The sequence below is a fragment of the Canis lupus genome, chromosome 19 (assembly GCF_048164855.1).
Source record: "Canis lupus baileyi chromosome 19, mCanLup2.hap1, whole genome shotgun sequence".
Taxonomy (NCBI): Eukaryota; Metazoa; Chordata; class Mammalia; order Carnivora; family Canidae; genus Canis; species Canis lupus.
In genome coordinates this window covers 40,742,901-40,761,571 of record NC_132856.1, presented here as the reverse complement: position 1 = coordinate 40,761,571, position 18,671 = coordinate 40,742,901, and the positions used below count along the sequence as shown (strand labels likewise).

The 18,671-nt window shown below is 57.2% G+C and overlaps 1 protein-coding gene across 2 annotated transcripts; it reads left to right on the top strand.

The window, feature by feature from the left end:
• The first annotated feature begins 1,343 nt into the window (after window positions 1-1,343).
• On the top strand, window positions 1,344-15,757 carry SLC38A3 (solute carrier family 38 member 3). Of its 2 annotated transcripts, none has more exons than XM_072786139.1 (16): window positions 1,344-1,454; window positions 9,246-9,395; window positions 9,490-9,571; window positions 9,740-9,855; window positions 10,417-10,490; window positions 10,574-10,666; window positions 10,769-10,850; window positions 11,955-12,037; window positions 12,129-12,187; window positions 12,452-12,616; window positions 12,697-12,776; window positions 13,017-13,117; window positions 13,355-13,479; window positions 13,565-13,709; window positions 14,637-14,740; window positions 14,829-15,757. In XM_072786139.1, the coding sequence occupies exons 2-16, from the start codon at window positions 9,295-9,297 to the stop codon at window positions 14,931-14,933; spliced, it is 1,515 nt and encodes a 504-aa protein (XP_072642240.1). In that variant the 5' UTR covers window positions 1,344-1,454; window positions 9,246-9,294; the 3' UTR covers window positions 14,934-15,757. The 2 variants fall into 2 exon arrangements, with proteins under 2 accessions (XP_072642240.1, XP_072642241.1); XM_072786140.1 differs by lacking the exon at window positions 1,344-1,454 and adding an exon at window positions 2,310-2,681.
• The last annotated feature ends 2,914 nt before the right edge of the window (window positions 15,758-18,671 follow it).

The following is an 18,671-nucleotide window of genomic DNA, read 5'->3' as shown; positions in this document are numbered from 1 at the left end:
CAATGGGCAGTCCTCAAGCCCCTTTGGAGGGCTAGAGACTTAGGGTCCCTCATGACCAAGGTAAGCTCTGATCTGGGGATTATGCTAGCCCCAGATCAGGAGCGAAAGCCAGTCCCTGCCTGTTTTTCAGCCATCAGCCAGACGGGAGCTTGGGTGGTTTAAGGGATTGCCACCATCCTAGTGCTTTTCTCTTTAGTCCTCCCAGCTCCCTGGCACTCCCAGCCAAAGCTGAATCCCCTGCCGCCCCCCCTCCCCCATTTACACCTTCCCCTTCATCCACTCCCCTCAGGCCAGGGGAGAGGACAGAGCCATTTCCCTATGATACAAGGGGAAACTGAGATAGGCTAGGGTTTGGCTCTGGTGGTGCTGTGAGTCAGTAAGAAGAGAATCCAGGAGTCCTGACTCCTAGCCCAGGGCAAGAGAGAAGTTAGGCCTGTCTTCTGAGGGCATTCCCCCAGTACCAGGACTGGGGCAGACATGACACAGAGACATCCAACTTGGCTAGGAACAGCAGAGGCCATGGGATTAATCGGATCAGAGCCAGTGGCTGAGAAGCAAGGGACACAGCTGTTCTGGGAACCCCCCCCCCCCAGCTCACCCCCAAGGTCAAGGCCTCTCCCAGCTCCCTGCTGGCTAGGCCTGAGGGGCCTTAACATCTACCACCCACCTCTGAACACCAAGGCCTCGGGCAGGAAGGCAGGCAGGGGTGGGATAGGAGTCCCCAGCCAAGAACAGGACAACCTAAAACCCCTCCCCCATGGCACTAAGTTCAGGGCCCCACTTCCCATGGGCAGATACAGTTGTCGCTTACTCCTTAGAAATAAGGAAATGAGGGGCACGGCCAGGGAGAGCCCAGCGAGGGCTCAGCACAGGCCTAGCCATGCTCACCTCCTGTCCTCACTGGCCCTACCCTGTCTCTCCTGGATATCTGGGGTGAAGACAGAAGACTTGATGCAGGTAGCCCCCGTCCTCACCCCCATCTCATCTCTGTTTGGGGAAGGGTGAGGCAGGCAGAAAAGACATTTTGTGACTGATTGCTATCTGGAAGTTCCCCCACTGAAAGCACCCCTCACCGACGTGAAGCATCACTCTGTTCCCTTCTGGCTCCGGCGAGGTGAGGGCAGAGCATTTCAGGGGTTAAGGGGGCGCTCAGAGACAGTTTACTCTGGACTGAAGCCTTCCTCCTGCGGGACTCAGTGGAGTCCTCCCGGGGCAACCGCTCTCCTACCTAGGGGCTCTCGAGCGCTCGGGCTGCCCGGTTGCTCCCGGCGGGCGGAGGCCCCCCGCCTCTCCCCAGACCAGCCCCTCCTCCCGCCCGCCGCCTGGGATTGGCGGGCCGGGGGCGGGCCGGGGCGGGGCCGGGCGCCCTTCATCCCCCGCCGCCGCTCAGCCGGGAGTAGAGCGGACAGCGCCAGCCGGAGCGGAGCACCGCGCGTCCCCACCCGCCGGGCCAGGTACCGCTGGGGGCGCCGACCTCAGCCAGGGCACGGGGGCGCAGAGCCCCACCGCGCACCCTCCCGTCCGTAGCGGGGCTCTGGGCAGCTCCCCTCTCCCGCCCCGCCCCGGGCGGGCGCCCCGGCCTCCCGCCAGCCAGAAGCCCGCGCGCTCTGGGCTCGGGTCCGGGGACCCGCCGGTCAGGACTGAGCTCCGGGCTGGCGCTGGTGTCCCGGGAGGGGCACCTCGTCGCCCCGGGGCCTGTCGGCGGGGCCGGGCGGGGCAGCAGGAGGTCGGCAGCCCTCAGGGCTGGGGCCGCCGGACGCCGTGTCGGGGCTCGGGCGGTGCGCGATGGCCTTCCCCAGGCCGGACCCCGCGGGCACGAGCCGGAGAGGGTCCCGGGGGGCCCTGAGAGGGGCCGGGAGCCGGCCCTGGAGCGCTGCCCCGACGGGCGCCGGACAGGCAAATCTGCAGGGCTGGCACGCCGGCAGTCCGAGTATATTTATCCCGGCTGCGCCGGGCAGGGGCTTGAGGGCAGATCGGGCCAGGCTGCCGGAGGGGCCGCGGGGCACATGTTGGTCCCAGAGCCCGTGCCATCTGCAGCCGGGCCAGCGGGCACGGCGGACACAGACGCGTGTGGCTCCCGGGCCCGAAGGCGGGGCTCCGTGCGCGCTCCTAGCCGCCTCGCTCCCCGGCGGGGGTGTGCGAGCCGGCGCCGCGCACTCGGGCGGAGAGCCGCGGCCGACGCTGGGTTTGCAGGAGCCCGCCCCCGCGCGATTAGCCCCTTGGATTGGCCGCGGAGAATGCGTGCGTTTGTTTACACCCGGGGAGGGGGAGGCCAGGGGCGGGGCCTGTGGGAGTCCGCCCTCTCCCCCGCGGGGACCTGAGCCTTGAGCTCAGGTATAGGCTCTGAGACAAGTCTGAGGGGGACTGAGTCAAAGGACCTTGCACCTTGCACCCTGGGGGACACCTCGACCCAGGCTCATCCCTCCTTCAGCCTGCCAGTCCTTCCTTCCATGGCGGCCTTGGGCCACTGTTCTGACTCTGGAAGAAGCCTTTGGACCTTCCACCCCTTCCTCTTCAGTACACAGTCTGGCATGGAGCTCAGTCCCTCCTAGAAAGGAAGAAAATCCGTCAGAGCTTCTCAGTCTGGAGCATAGAAAGCTGGAGAGATCTGGGGATAGTTCCATTTTGAGAGGGGGAGGCTCTGCACAGCCTTGGAAGTCTTCGTGCAGGAAGCACCAGAGGTGAGAGGAATCAAGGGTGGGTGAGGCCAGGCCTGGCGCATCTCCAAGAGGGCTGGAATGACTGGAATCAAAAATGAGAATCTCGGGGATCCCTGGGTGGCTCAGTGGTTTAGCGCCCGCCTTCAGCCCAGGGCATGATCCTGGAGTCCCGGGATCGAGTCCCGCATCGGGCTCCCTGCATGGAGCCTGCTTCTCCCTCTGCCTGTGCCTGTGCCTCTCTCTCTATGTCTATCATGAATAAATAAATAAAATCTTAAAAAAATTAAAAAAATGTATAAGCTTTGAAGAACAACAAAAATTTAAAAAAAAAAAAAAAAAAAAAAAAAAAAAATGAGAATCTCTGACCCCTTGGGGTTGGGGACAGGGGGCCAGTTCTCTGCGAAGGGTATGGGTGTGTATCTCAAAACTTCACTCTGCCTGGGCTCATAGAGCCCATGTCTTCACTGGCTTCTCAAACCATTCTTTCTTCAGTACTGGTTCTTTTGGCCCACATCACTCTGCCCCCACCCCCACCCCATCCCTACCCCAGTCCAGGGCTCTAGGTGGCCAAACCATGATGACTAGGTTGTTCCTGTCCTGGTGCCTGCTGCCCTAGCAAGTGGCCTTGGAGCCTTGGGCAAATAGAGAAACTGAGACACAAGACAGCCTGGGTGGTTCACGGCCTCTGAGTAGGGTCAGTGAAGGTTTTTGAGCCGAACTGACTACACCCTGAAAGTCTAGGCTGAGTGTGGAAACAAGGCACTCATTCTGAGGGGAAAGCGTGTTTTAGGGGCGTGGTTGACTGCAAGGGAGGTACAGTTTTGGTATCTGTGTGCACAGTAAGCTGCAGTGGGATGTGCAGCCTATGCCATGATAAGATAGGAACCCTGCAGGCACATGGTCTAGCGCAGACATGGCCAAGGGCCAGGGGCCACTCAGAGCTTGGCTCAGAGGGGCTGGGGGCTTGCTAAGGACCTGGAACCTCTTCTATTCATTTAACAACAGGTACTGAGCGCCTCCCGTGCGCCCTGTGCACCTTTGGTCTGGGGGATGGAGGGCTGGCCTTTGACTCTGGATAAGAAGACAGATGCGGCGGGGGGGTGGGGGGCACTCTAGAAGACCAGGCAGAGCTGCTGGGGGCCAAAGGGAAGGACCAGCTGCTGGGGCAGGAGGGGCTTTCCGGTCAGCGGCCTGGGGTGGCTTGGTTTTGAATTTCCGCTCTGCGGGCCACGTCCTGTACACAGCCTCTCGGCCGTCACGTCTGCACACGTGCGTGGCTGCTGAGAATGGGGGTCACTTCCATTGACTGTCACCTCTGTGTATCTTTTCTATTGTGCGGGTAGATAAGTGCCGGACTGGGGAGTGGTGAGCTTTCTGGCTGGGACTGGCCACGCAGCCCTCGTGGGCTCAGTCCCACCGCATGGATGTCCCTGCACCTAGCTAACAGCGCCATAACCTGCCCTCGTAGGAACCTGCAAATGCTGTGGCTGCCTTTTGCAGGGTCCTCCAGGGTTTTGCCTGGCCATCCCTGCGGTCCCCGCTGGGCCTGCTGCCCACTCTCACCTGGGCCTCTGGCTCCCTCTTCCCTTCTCACTCCTTCTGGGGTTTTCTCTGTTGTTCATTGGCTGTCTCCCTGTTTCTCTGGCTGGTTGGCCATCTCTCCTCTCACCTCCCTGGTTGCCTCTCTCTCTCTCTGTCTCCCCATCTGAATGTCTATCCACCACTCTGGTGTGTCAATTTTCCTGTTTGGGTACCTCTGTATCCATCTGCATTTCTCTATCTCCCTGTGCCTGCCTGTCTGTCTGTCTGGATCAGTACGCACACACATGTACCATATGGATGTGCTTCCTGTCCTTCCTCTTTCCCTGTCTCTCTCCTCCCTCCCTCTGCCTCTCTGCTTCTGCCTGACAGTGGATGGTGCCTCTCCTGCAGGCCGACCTTGCCTTCAGCTGCCCCCACCAGGGTCTCCAGTGAGTCCTCAGCTGCCTCGGGCCCCTGCTCCTGCTTTCCTTGGGGCCAGAAGTCCGGCTGTCCAAATATTTGGCTGCCTCCAGGGGATTCCGGGTCAGGAGGGAGGACGATGGGCTGGCTGGCCCGGGGTCTCCCCTGCCCCTGGGGGGGCACAGGCACGTGATGTCCTGTCCTTTGCCTCAGCTGGGGCTCGGGCTGCACGTCCGTCTCAGCAGGCTGGCAATGGGGGGAGGGGTCTGCTGCTGGCTCTGGCCCAGTCTCGAGCAGAGAGGCTCCAGCTGCAGCTCCCACTGGGGGAGCAAGGAAGGTCCTGGGCTGGGTGGGAGGGAAGGCCTAGGTGTCTGGGCCTAGGCCCAACTCTAAGCATCTGTTGGGTGTCTAGAAAATGTACCCTGTCACAGGAAAGTCCAACTTCCGGCCTCAGCTGGGCGCCTCAGATCCTCCTAGACACTTCCGGATGCCCAGAACACAGAAGCACAGACCCCAGACACCAGGGCCAGGGAGCTAGACTAGGAGGGATTGGTGCTGCTGATACCTCGATGTTCTGAGCCATCTTCCTTTCTCTGGATGTGCTACTTCCTGCATACCACCCACCTCAGTGCCCACCAGGTGTTGGCCACTTACCCAGTATTGTTGGAAGGAGTAGTGGATGGGGTACTGGATCGACAGAGGTCAAAATCTGGAGAAGGGGCTAGGGGTGTATGGGGCTATAGTACTCTCCCATGTTCAGAACACCCTTCCACATGCCCTTTCTCTAGTCGCCTGACCCCAGCAATCATCTCCCCACCAATCCCTGGGGCTGTGCCCTTGAGAACATATAATTCAAACATGTCCATTGAGTCTACTTTTCTTGTTGACTGATAGCTTGTCCTAGGATGGTGTTTTCCCTCTGAAGCCTGGAGAACCAGGTGGACAAAGGGGTGCCATGATAGGAGGGTTACCTTGTCTCAGCCAAGGAGGGGAATAAGGATGGGTGAGCTGGAAGCGGAGGCAGCCCTCATCCCTGAGCCTCCAGGAGTAACCACAGTGGACCCTCAGGCCAGACCAGCTGCCTCTACCCTGAGACGTGGGCTGAGGTTAGGCCTTCCCATGCATCAGATACCTGGGGGCCATGGCAGCAAGTTCTATGGGGTCTGTGGCTCCACTAAGCATATGTGGCCACAGGGCTGAGGGAAGGACAGTGTGGATGCCTCTCTGTAGCTAGCCTGCTACTGCAGACCCACTTATGTCCCTGAGCATTGAGGAGGAAAGCAGGACTCAAGTCCTTGGTGGCTCCAAGGACCTTGATCATGGGACAGAGAGGTATGTGTCCCACAGCAGCTGATGCAAGCAGTGGCCTTGCAGTGGCCTGGATTCCTGGGCCTCAAAATCTTTAATTACCAAACTCAACACCTTTTGAAGTGTGTCTGACAAATTCTCACCCTGTGATGCCTGCGTGGGCGAGCATTACCTGCTGCACTATCCCTGTGGCTCCTGGCCTCTCCTGGCCCTTATCTCCTAGCAGAGCAAACAGGCCCTGGGGCAGTGGCCTAGGCCATCGATTTCCTGCCCAAGTCCATGCTGCACCCATGACAGATGCCATTCTGACGATCTGCCCAAGGTTGCAGTGATCTCTCTACCCTGGAGGCTGACCCCTTCCTGGGAGCCCATGGCATGATCTGGAACAAAGGCCCTGGGGAGGATCCTCACTCTGTCCCCAGGTTTGCCAGACCTCACGGGACCTCTGGAGGACAAGAGGACACCGAGGTCCTGAGTGAGGAATACTCTGCCCATGGTCATCAGTGAGGCAGGTCCAGGCTGGGACTCAGACTCAGAGTGTCTGCTCTGGGCTTTCCCAACAGTAGGTCAGGATTGGCTGGAAGCTTTCTTTACGCAGAGGCTATCCTTGGATCTACCCTGACTCCTTGCTATAAAGAAGCCTGCTAGGTGGTAGGCCTCAAGGATGGGAGATGTCAGGAATGGGTTGCCAGCCTCAGAGAATGCCTGGGGGCCCACATTCCAGGCTAGCACTCATCTCCACCTTGGCTTCTCAGCCCCTAGTCCTGCCCTACACTGAAGTACAGACTCCGTGACTTGGCCTTCAAGGCTTTGTTGGGTTTGTCTATGGCCATGGAACCTTCATTCTGCCTCATACCACACCTTAGAGCCTTTGCCCATGCTATGCCTTCTGCTTCAGGTACTCTTTCCTATTCCACACTTTTTGGGACTCCTCCTGAGATGTCAGAACTGGCTCTACCACCTCCTCCTCCAGGAAGGCTTCCTTGATGCCTCTGTCTCCCCTTTTTCAAATCCCAGCACTCTGTGGCTCACATTCAATTGCTGTAGGAGCCATAGAGTGGGGGATATGTTTGGGGATTTTGTCCCTTTCAGACTAGAAGTCACTTAAGGAAGGATATTCCATGTCCTCTCTGGGATCTCAAGCCAGGCCAAGACCCAGCAGTGACTGGTTGTGAGTAATAGACAGGCAATGAAGGTCTAGGCCTAAGTCCTGCTAGGGGGATGGGGAACCTGGAGACAGGAACTCAGGCACTTTGGCCATGACCTTGCAGTGGGCTGTGGTCTCCCTGGAGGTAGTGCCTGGCTGCTAAGGAAGCATATTAAGACAGAGAAGGGTGCTTTGTCCAAGCTGCCAACTCAGCACACTCTGAGGGCCTGTCCCAGCCTGCCCAGGGTAGGAGTCCCTACCTAGCTGAAAAGGGCAACACTAGCTGAGAGCCAGGGGGCACTCTGGAGTGACTCTGGCATCTCCACACCCACCTGGGATCCTTGGAGAAGTGCTGATGGTGAGGCTTCAGGCAGGCACATGAAGACAGGCTGACTTTGGGGGCTCTCGTCCAGGGGAGGAGAGCACAAGAGGAGATGGCCTCTTGTCATGGACATGGTCCTGAGTGAGCAGGGCTGGAGGTAAGATAGGTTCAGATGCCAGCATAAGAAGAAGGAGAGGCAGGTTGAGGGAGTCTAAGGGTGCCAAGTATGGAGTCCCCAGGACCAAAATGCCCAGGATCTGAACTCTGGCCTGGGGCTGCCTGGGGCAATGGTAAGCTGGTCCTGCAGTCGGTTCTTTGTGGCTGCTGCCTCCAGGATACTGGGGCCTGAGGTCTGAACCTAGCTTCCTGTCCCCACGTATAGCCCCGAGTGCTAAGAACCCTGGTGCTTTGGGTTCTAAGCAGACCTGAGACCACCAAGATCCAGAGTGGGGATAGGGCATTCAGGGCAAGATTCAGAGTTCCCAAGCAGAGGGGGCACCATGGCATCAAGACTAGGTTCCAGTAGGGGTGACTGGCTGGCTCAGTCGGGAGCATGCAACTCTTGATCTTGGGGTTGTAAGTTTGAGCCCCACGTTGGGTGTCATGACTACTTAAAAATAAAACCTTAAAAAAAAAAAATAGACTGGGCTGTGGCGGACGTGAATGGCGGTGTTGCCCCCTCCTCGGTCTCCACTCGGGTCTTAGCTCTTCTACTGGCCTCCCTGGCCTTCAGGATGTCCTTACAGATCCTGGGGCACTGTACCCAAGTAACTTCTGGGCATGGGGTAGGTGGCTCCCAGCCCCAGGGATAGGAGAGGGGCTAGTGAGAGGCAGGGGGGCAGGCTTGGTGTGAGGCAAGGAGGGAGCTGGCTGCTTTGAGACCTAGCAGAGCCATGGCCTAAAGGCAGGGAAGGGAGGACTGACCCAGTGACCCAGGCCCTTCTGTAGCTGTGTCAGGTCCTGAGTTCCTGGCCTGGGGTTCCAGGAAATGGGAATTTGCTTTAGGGGTCCACTCCTGCAGGGTGGCCCCTTAAGGGGTGACAGTATTCCCTAGCAGGGGAGGAGAGGCTTGAAGGAGAACATGGCCCTAAGGCCAGGGCTGTGTGGAGGGTGATGCCTGTGTGGCCCAGAGAGCTCGGCCCTGGGACACTCATTTCCTGGAAGGCCCCCCGAGGGCCCTTCGTGGCCAGGCGGGCAGGGCCCAGGTGTCCAGCCACCCAGCACTGCCTCAGGCCTCCTGGCTCCGGGGGGGTAGCCTTTGCGCCTGCCGTTCCCAGCGCCAGCTCTCAGACCACAGAAGGCCCTTTGTACTGGCTGCCAGCAGTGCCCGCCGGGCGGCTGGGAACAGGGCCCACAGCCCTCACCCTCTCCCGAGGCCTCCAGCCGTCGGGCATTGCCATTCTAGGTTGGCTAGGAGGCCCCTGGCACACAGGGCCAGCACAGGAAACCGTCTCCTGGTATTAATGTCAGGGAAGGGGGAGTCGGTCCAGGGCCCACCCCCAGAGTGGGGCCTGGATGCTCGGGACTCAGCATCCTAGGGTCTGGGCACCACTGGGCTTTGAACTCAGGTCATCCAGCTGATCCTCACTCATAGACAGAGAAACTGAGGCCCCCATGGGCTTGCCTGGGCTGGTATGTGGGGGAGTGAGGGGCACTATGTATTGGCTGAGGTGTCCCCTTGGGATGTCCTGGAGAACTCAGTTATCTGAGCTCTACTCCCCCAAAATGAGGTCCCAGGGAGGCAGCAGGCACAGCTGCATACACACGTAAGTCCGCGTGAGACCTTCTGGGAGGTGTGCTATGGCTGTAGGGAGGCTGGGCCGCAGCCCGGGAGCAGGGATAACCAGAGGGACCCATTGCTCTGCAGAATTCTGTGTCGGTGTGAGAACTAGCGCTCCTGGTGGTGGCCGCTGACCATGGAGGCACCCCTGCAGACGGAAATGGTGGAGCTGGTGCCCAACGGCAAACACTCGGAGGGGCTGCTCCCAGCACCCACCCCGATGGCAGGCCACCAGAGGTGAGCAGAGGGGAGACCCAGGCATGGCTCAGGGCAGGGCAGGGTGCAGAGCAAGGGCTGGAGGTGAGCTGGCTGCTCTGGCCTGTGCCTGCAGGGTCGAGGGCCCCAGACGGAGCTGTGTTGAGGGCGAGGGCTTCCTACAGAAAAGCCCCAGCAAGGAGCAGCACTTCACTGACGTGAGCCGGGGCAGTGGGGAGCTCGGGACACCGTGGGGAGCTTGCGTGCAGTACTGAAGTGCTCTGGGGCAGCTATGGGAGGCTAAGGGCCAGTGAGGGGGCGTGCTGGGAGGCCCTCCATGCTTTGCTGAGTCGTCCCCACCTCCCATCTCCCTCTGGTGCCTGCAGTTTGAGGGGAAGACCTCATTTGGGATGTCGGTGTTCAATCTCAGCAACGCCATCATGGGCAGCGGCATCCTGGGGCTCGCCTATGCCATGGCCAACACGGGCATCATCCTTTTCCTGTAAGTCCCCTCAGCGAACCCTCTGGAGACAGGACCCCTAAACAGGCCAACAGCCATGACCTCACAGGCCCCCAGTTTGCCATCCCAAGACGCAGACTGCAGTGCATGGGTTTAACCCAAACCACAGCTAAAAAAAACCAGCCATGGCCAGACAAATATCCCTCATTTCCCAGTAAACCCGCTGAGATGACAACACAGGGGAAGCCTAACAGACCTGAGTCTATCCTTCTACCACCTTTATACGTGATGAATGAACCCCCGTGGCCAGGCCTTGTGTGGGCACACGTGTCCTTTACCTGGGAGCTCTGCCCTGCAGCCCAAATGGAAAACATGTTTGTTCCAAGAACTCAAGGAGGTGGTGCTCAGAGGCCCCTCCTGGGTCATGTCTTACCCTGGGTCAAACTGGGTGGCATTCACCACTGCTGGGACCATCAAACTTGCACCCCTACCTGTTGGGGGTCCAGACACAGATTCACACACCCACACCTCTCAGGGCTCATCACCCCACCAGCAGCAGCCATAAAAGCCCCAGGTGGCTTTTTTTTCATCCATCTTCCTCAGGTTCCTGCTGACAGCCGTCGCCCTGCTCTCCAGCTACTCCATCCACCTGCTACTCAAGTCCTCAGGGATCGTGGGTGAGCCTCCAACCCAACGTGGAGCAAGGGAGGCCTGGATTGGGGAGAGCACTCCTGACTATTTTGAGTCCTTGTCCCCACAGGCATCCGTGCCTATGAGCAGCTGGGCTACCGTGCCTTTGGGACCCCAGGAAAGCTGGCCGCGGCCCTGGCCATCACGCTGCAGAATATTGGAGGTGAGGCTGGCAGGCCGACACAGGCAGGTGGTGGGCCAGTGGACAACCTGAAGGCTGGATGTTTTAGCTGACCCCAGCACCTGCCTACCCCTCTCCCCCCAGCCATGTCCAGCTACCTGTACATCATCAAGTCTGAGCTGCCTCTTGTCATACAGACCTTCCTGAACCTGGAGGAGCAAACCTCGTGAGCTCCAGGGTGGAGTGGGGCTGGGTTAGGGTGGAAGGCCTTAGTTTGCCCTTCTGTGTGCACTGTTGGCCCTGGGAACCCGGGCTGGGCTAGTGGGAGAGACGAGACAGTGCTTGCAAGTGGCTGGTGGAGGGGCAGAGAGCTACCAGCACAGCTGACATTTAGTCTACACCCGGTTAGGGAGCACCTAGGGGAATCCCCCAGGAGGGCCAGATCAAGCAAGGGGTAGGGTGAGGCCGAGGAATTTGGGTCCCACCTGGGCCCGGACCTGAGCACGGGAAGTTGGGTCCCACCTGTGAGCACAGGAGGACCTGAGAGCCTTGGGCTTAGCTCTAAGCGCCTGCTATTCCTGATCATGGCTTGGGTGTTAGCCCCTCCCAACCAAGAAATTAAGCCCATGGTGTCCCAGTTGTCCATCATCAGTTTAGCCAGCACTAATGGCATCAAGGTAGTTCCACACAGGCCACACAGCCTACACAGGGGCTTGAAGTTGAGAGCCACTCTGGAAGGAGAAAACTTGTCAGGATTCTTCCCCCGGGTCCTGGGGGGCCCTTCCAAGGAGTCAACCTTTAGGCTTCCCTGGGAAAGAGGGTCTGATTCCTTATCCCTTTAGTTCTCTGTGCCCCCAGTCCCTTGGTGGGGGTGGGGTGCGAGATGATGCAGGATGCAGATGCCAGGAGGGACCACCAGGTGTACCGGGCCTTGGCAAGTCCCCAAGACCCTCACAGAGAATGTCCCACCACCCCACCACCACCCCCGCCAGAGCCAGGTTCTTTCATCTCGCTCACCACCTCCCTGGGCCCCTTGGGGCCACTTCCTGGGGAGACTGGACCCAGACCTGTGTGTCCTGAGAAGAGCAGCAGTGACTATACCTGTAACAGTCACCAAAGCAGGAGCTGAGCGCCTTAGTCCTCACCTGGCCCAGGAGAGTGCTGAGAGAATGTCCATTTCACAGATGGGGAAAGCGAGACTCAGAGCTATGAACAAGTATTTTTCAGGGGTCACTCAATAACACCACTGATGGCACTGATTAGGTATGGAGGCAGTCCCCCCAACCAGGCTGAGCAGACTGATGTTGGCTCCCCACTCCTGTCCCTGCAGGGACTGGTACATGAACGGGAACTACCTGGTGATCCTAGTTTCTATCACTGTCATTCTGCCTCTGGCACTGATGCGGCAGCTTGGTGAGTGTGGCAGGGCCAGGGCCTTGGAGGGGGATGTTGGAGGGAAGCCTGGGAGGGGACCCCAGTCTCACAGCCCCTCCCCACTTTGCAGGCTACCTGGGTTACTCCAGCGGCTTCTCTCTCAGTTGCATGGTGTTCTTCCTAATCGCAGTGAGTCACCCTTCATGCTGGAGTGGAGGGCAGATCTCCTGGGGGCTCCCCTCTCAGGGGGAGGGCAGATCTCCTGATGGGCTCCTCTGTCAGGGGGAGGGGTAAACCTGGGGTGGGGGCCTCCCCTGTCAGGGGAGGGGTCAGGCCTTTCTGGGAAGCCTGGGTCAGAAGACAGCTCCTTTTGTCCTGATCTAGATGTGGCTTCTAGTGATTTCTGAGCAAACCTAGTCTAGCCCTGATCTTCGCATCCTTTCCCCAACCCAGGTCATCTACAAAAAGTTCCACGTGCCCTGCCCACTGCCCCTCAACTTTGCCAACATCACAGGCAACGTCAGCCTCATAGAGGTCACCAAGGAGGAGGCGCAGCTGCAGGTTGAGACAGAGGCCACAGCCCTCTGCACCCCAAGCTACTTCACACTCAACTCACAGGTTCCAACAGGTCAGGGTGGAGGCGGTGGGCCCTGTGAGAGTGAGGGAGCTGCCCTGACGCAGTCCTCATGTCTCCCTAGACGGCATATACCATTCCCATCATGGCCTTCGCCTTTGTCTGCCATCCGGAGGTGCTGCCCATCTATACAGAGCTCAAGGAGTAGGTGTTTGGAGAGAATGAATGTGGTCCTGACAGGATGGGGTGGGGGGTGGGGAGCGACAGGAGCCAAGTCACTTTATCAAAGATCTCCATGGCTGCCGTGAGGGGTGATGGGGGCAAGAAGGAGACTTCCAGAGCTGCCAAAGGGTGAGGGTATGGTGCCAGAGAGACCCCAGGGCACATGGGGATCTCCGGTGTGGTTCAGCTTGGCAACCAGTCCCCTCTCCTGCTTTGCCATAGTCCCTCCAAGAAGAAGATGCAGCATATCTCCAACTTGTCCATCGCTGTTATGTACGTCATGTACTTCCTGGCTGCCCTCTTCGGCTACCTCACCTTCTACGGTATGGCTGTACCATGGGGGCAGAGCAGAGGCAGGCACCAGGCTGGGGGGCATGGGGCTGGCCAGTGGCCATGACACCCTGCCTACTATAGGGGCTAACTAGGTGTGTGATGCCTAACTGTGCCCTGCAGCTGTGGAGGTGAGTCTGTGGCCACTTCCCACAGTATCAGGGTCATCCCAGACTCAGAGCCACCCTCTCCCCGGGCCACCTGCTGACCACCTTCCCTGCCTGCCATAGATGGGGTGGAGTCGGAGCTACTGCACACCTACAGCAAGGTGGACCCATTTGATGTGCTGATCCTCTGTGTGCGTGTGGCCGTGCTGACAGCAGTCACGCTCACCGTGCCAATCGTTCTGTTTCCGGTGAGCCAGTGGGTAGGTGGACGGATGCAGGGTGGGACTGATGGAGCCAACAGATCGATGACTCTTTCCACCTCCTACTCCCCAGGTGCGCCGAGCCATCCAACAGATGCTGTTTAAGAACCAGGAGTTCAATTGGCTGCGGCACACGCTCATTGCCATTGGCCTGCTCACTTGTATCAACCTGCTGGTTATCTTCGCTCCCAATATCCTGGGCATCTTCGGGGTCATCGGTGAGGGTCTGGCCCAGCTGTATATAGAGGCAGGGCATTGGCCCAGAGAATTTCCTATCTGCAAATCTTGGCAGATTCCTGAGATCATACCCTACATTTAAGTGATGGCTACTGGTCACGTGCACAGCTTGGCTTCTTGTCTGAGATTTTGTCCTTAGGGCTACTCTAATCCTTTCTGAGGGCTCAGAACCAGAGTCAACTCCCCATGCTTTGGGACAGAGTAGAGCCCAGGTGCCAGGGGCCTCCACAAAGGATCTCATTGGGTCTTGTCCCCATTTCACATATAAGGAAACTGAAGTCCATAGTGATTACAGGAGTAACAGAGCCATCAGCTGGTAAGTGGGGGGCCTTGATTAAGCTCTAGGATCAGGGGACTATAGGTTTGATGCTCTATCCACTGTCCCATTCCAGTTGGGCCTCTGAGCTGGAAGATCAGACCATTATGAGATATCTTTGGGGTGACCCAATTCAGGAGACTGATTCTCCAACCCAACTCTGCAGGGACCAACACACAGGCCTCGGGGCTGAGCGTCACAGATATCATAGACAGGACTGTAGGTTCTATATATCTGAAATCCACCTCAAAATGATTTAAGCAGAAAGGAATTTATTGGCTCAAATAACGAAAAGGCCATCAGGAATACCTAGAAGCTCAATATCTTCAAGGCTTTGTCTCTGTCTCTTGGTTTGCCTTTTCTCTTTGCTAGCTTCATTCACTGACAGATTCTTCTACTGCCAACAGCACTAGCTTTCCATCCAGGTAGACAGAGAACAAGGAGAGGGACCTGGAGGCCTCCCCAGAATTAGACAGAGTTCTCAAGTGGAGAACTCTCATCTTGAGTCTCCACCAACAAGGAATGATTGATCTCACTGAAGGGTCCACCCTTGGACCTTAGCCAATATGTGGACATGCCTTGTTCTTTGCAGGTGCCACATCTGCCCCATGCCTCATCTTCATCTTCCCTGCCATCTTCTATTTCCGCATCATGCCCACCGAGAAGGAACCTGCAAAGTCTACCCCCAAAATCTTGGTGAGTGGGTCCTGGAGGTTGGGGGCCTGGTATGGGGCTGAGGGGGCTACCCTGACCACACACCTGATTCTGACTCCTGACCCCACAGGCCCTTTGTTTCGCTGTGCTTGGCCTCTTGCTGATGACCATGAGTTTGAGCTTCATTATCATTGACTGGGTGTCAGGGACTGACCGGCATGGAGGAAGCCACTAGGAGGAGACACCCATCCTGTTCTGTCTACTCGTCCAAGTACCCCCAGAGTCTTCAGCCCTTGCTCCCGGATCCAGCCAAGGGGGAAGAGAAAGACATGGTTAACACTATGGCATTTGGCCCTGCCTCACATCCTCTCTGTGGAAGGTTTATGCTAGAGCCAGGACCAAGGCCCTTGGACCATTACCTTGCTGGGCTCCTGGGCTACAGGGGCTTCCAGAGCTGAGAGCAGGGTGGGACTGTATGCTTGCTCCCTTCCTCTTGCCTCAGATCCCACCCAAGTCTGTCCTCCTTGCACAGATGCATACACTGAGGCCCTGCAGCTGCCTCCTGAGGTCACACAGCCTATAGGGCACATAGAGCTGGAACCCACGCCTGCAGCAATCTCCCCACTTTGCTGCTGGCCCATGGCTTGCACCCTGGGGCCTCATCTCCCTCAGTGCACTTTCCTTCCCCCACTCCTTTCCCCGAGGCCCCTTTCAGTCACTTGGACTCAGGCCTTGGATACTCTTGTCTCCATCTCCCATCCCTGTCACCAGAAGCAATCCACCCCCCATACCTAGAGCCAGCAGGTTCTTTTGAGTGTGAGGCTGGTGTGGGCACCTCCAAGGGATCCCTACCCTGCCGCTTCACCAGTCCTGGGGAGGCTGGGACTCCCCCACCCCCACCCCAAGCCTGGGCCATAGCTTACATTCCACTACTGGGAGAAGAAAGAGGCTGGGGCCCAGAGTGTCTCTATCCCTGGGAGCCAAAGACCCCAGGGGCTGGTCTGGGGCAGGAGTGGAGAGGCGGTGGGCCCCCTTTTATAAATATTATACATAAGACCAGCTATGTTGTGTATTCTTGATCCCCGTGGACCCTGTGCTTCTGGAAAGTGGGTGGACGTTGGGACACGGATGGCAATGGGGGCCCCTCCTGCCTCCTTCCCTGAGATGAGGGTGGGACAGGCCCCCTTCCTCCCAAACCAGCCAGTGGCATGCTCAGACTCAGCCCTGGACCTGGGCCAGGCTCAGCACAGACCTGCTTTCTCACGGGGTGAGGTGGGGAGGAATTAATGAGGCTTCAGGAAATGGGACAGAGAGAGGCCTCCGGAAGGAGGCAACGTGAGGTGCATCCCCAGCAGCTCCGGGGAGGGTCTGAGCTGGGGGCAGCCGAGCCCTGCGGAAGCCCTGCCGAAGGGCCCCCTGCCCTCCCTAGCTGCCATGTCAACCCTCTGTCAGTGCCTTGAGTCTGGGGACAAAAGTCCAGAAATCCTGTGACCTGTCAGGCGGATCTATTAATAGTAAAACCCAGTGTGAATAAAGGTGGGTTAGTGAGTTCCTATATTAGGACACTGAGTTTTGAGTAGGGGGTCCAAAGCAGGGCAAGGCTAGTCTAAGGATGCAGGGTAGCCTCAGGTGCCTTGGCCCCAGATGGGATTGGGAAGTTGCCCACTGCCTGGGGCAGGCCTAAACCAGTTGGTACCCAGCAAGATGGAGCTGTCCAGGCCTTGGCACCAAACCCTCATTAGGAGAGACCCTGCACCAGGCTAGGCTGCTGGGGAAAGGGCAGCAGGAAAAATCCGGTTTGAACTGGCAAGGCAGTTGCCAGCTTGGGAAACCCCTGAAGAAAGAATTTCCTCAAGCTGGTGGCTGCTAGGCCCATGGCAGTGCCAGCTGACCAGAGGGGGGCTTCCTGAGTCTAGTTCCCTTTAGCCCCAGGCGCCTGACTCCAGCTTGGGGACTTACCCGGGCGCCCTGAAGCCCCAGAAAAGAGCTGGACGCTGGCCTAGAGGTGGCTGCAGCCCAGAGTGTACTGGTGTAAGGGCTGCCTTCTGGGGGTCTCTGGCTTCCTTCTGATCAGATTAGGTCACAGCCCTGCATGGGATCTGTGGTTCTTGGAGAGTGGGAGGCAGTGGAGGACAGGGTCCATCCTACTGACAGACCCTAGGGTCTTTTCTCATACTCCCTCTGTCCAAAGAAGGCTGCAGGTCAGAGCAGCAACAGGACTGCTTGGATTCTCTTAAAACCCCAAGCCTGGCTTTAGGCCTCTCAGACCAAGAGGATATGCTGACTGTAGCTCCACCTGCTCCTCCTCCTTCCCCCCACCCCCTAGAGCTGGGGTGGAAGAAGGACTCTGGCCCCCCCAGAGACCTCTGCCTGCCCAGCAAGGTCTCCTCCAGCCTGGCCAGTGGGCAGCATACCCCAGGGGAAGGAGGCAATGTGGCTACTGGACTATATATCTAAAAGCTGAGTGCCCATGTGACTGAAAACGAGTATCCCTTGTCCCTGGCTGTCAAGGTCCAGCCATTCAGGGGTGCCTGGGTGGCTCAGTAGTTAAGCATCTGACTCTTGATTTCAGCTCAGGTCATGATCTCAGGGTCATGGGATAGAGCTCCAAGTCAGACTCTGCCCTGGGCAAGGAGCCTACTTAGGATTCTCTCTCGCTCCCTCTGCTCCTCCCTCACCACCTCCCCCATTTGAGTTTCTCTCTCTCTCTCTCTCTAAAAAAAAAAAAAAGGTCCAGCCTCTCAGTTTCCATAAGGATGGATCTGCAGGCCCTTGGTCATAACTAAGCATTTTTGTATGTTTTGAAGACTTTCCTAGGTCTTTTTTCTCTCCTTTTTTGCTTTTTAAAATTTGCTCTGCTTGGAATATTAGCAAGGTAGTGCAGCCAGAAAGTCCAGCACAGAGGTCTTCTCTATTTTCACTGCTTTTCTTATGACTTTTAAAATTTTAAGTCAAATTCAATTAACATATTATTGGTTTCAGAGGTAGAGGTCAGTGACTCATCAGTCTTATATAACACCAGTGTTCATTACATCACATGCCCACATTAATGCCCATCACCGAGTAACCCCCACCATCCCCGTCCCCTTCAGCGACCCTCAGTTCCTATGATTAAGAGTCTCTTACGGTTTGTCTCCCTCTCTGATTTCGTCTTGTTTTATTATTTCCTGTCTTCCCCTATGATCCTGTTTTGTTTCTTAAATTCCACATATGAGATCATATGATAATTGTTTTTCTGTGATTGACTTATTTCACTTAGCATAATACCCTCTTGTTCCATCCACATCACTGCAAATGGCATGATTTCATATTTTTTGATGGCTGAGTAGTATTCCATTGCATATATACCACGTCTTTTTTATCCATTCATTCGTCGATGGACATCTGGGCTCTTTCCATAGTTTGGCTATTGTCTAATGACTGTTCATAGTAGTAAAATAAGATGATATAGACCAGGGGACACCTGGGCGGCTCAGCGGTTGAGCTTCTGCTTTTGACTCAGGGTGTCATTCTGGGGTCCCAGGATCAAGTCCCACATTGGGCTCCCTGCATGGAGCTTGCTTCTCCCTCTGCCTATGTCCCTGCCTCTCTCTTTCTGTGTGTCTCATGAATAAATAAGTAATCTTGTTAAAAAAAAAAAAAAAAAGACGATATAGGCCAGGAAAGGGGGCCAGAGCCCCTCCTTAATCTCCTCTGACCAGCAATCTCCCCTGCCCCTGCCCTCCTCACCTGTGTGCACTTGCACACCTTCACCTATTGATGGAAAAGAGATTCTTTTTTTTTTTTTTAAGATTTTATTTATTCATGAGAGACACAGAGAGAGAGAGGCAGAGACATAGGCAGAGGGAGGAGAAGCAGGCTCCATGCAGGGAGCCCGATGCAGGACTCAATCTGGGGACTCTAGGATCATGCCCTGAGCCAAAGACACTCCACCATGAGCCACCCAGGTGTCCCGGAAAAGGGATTCATTCAT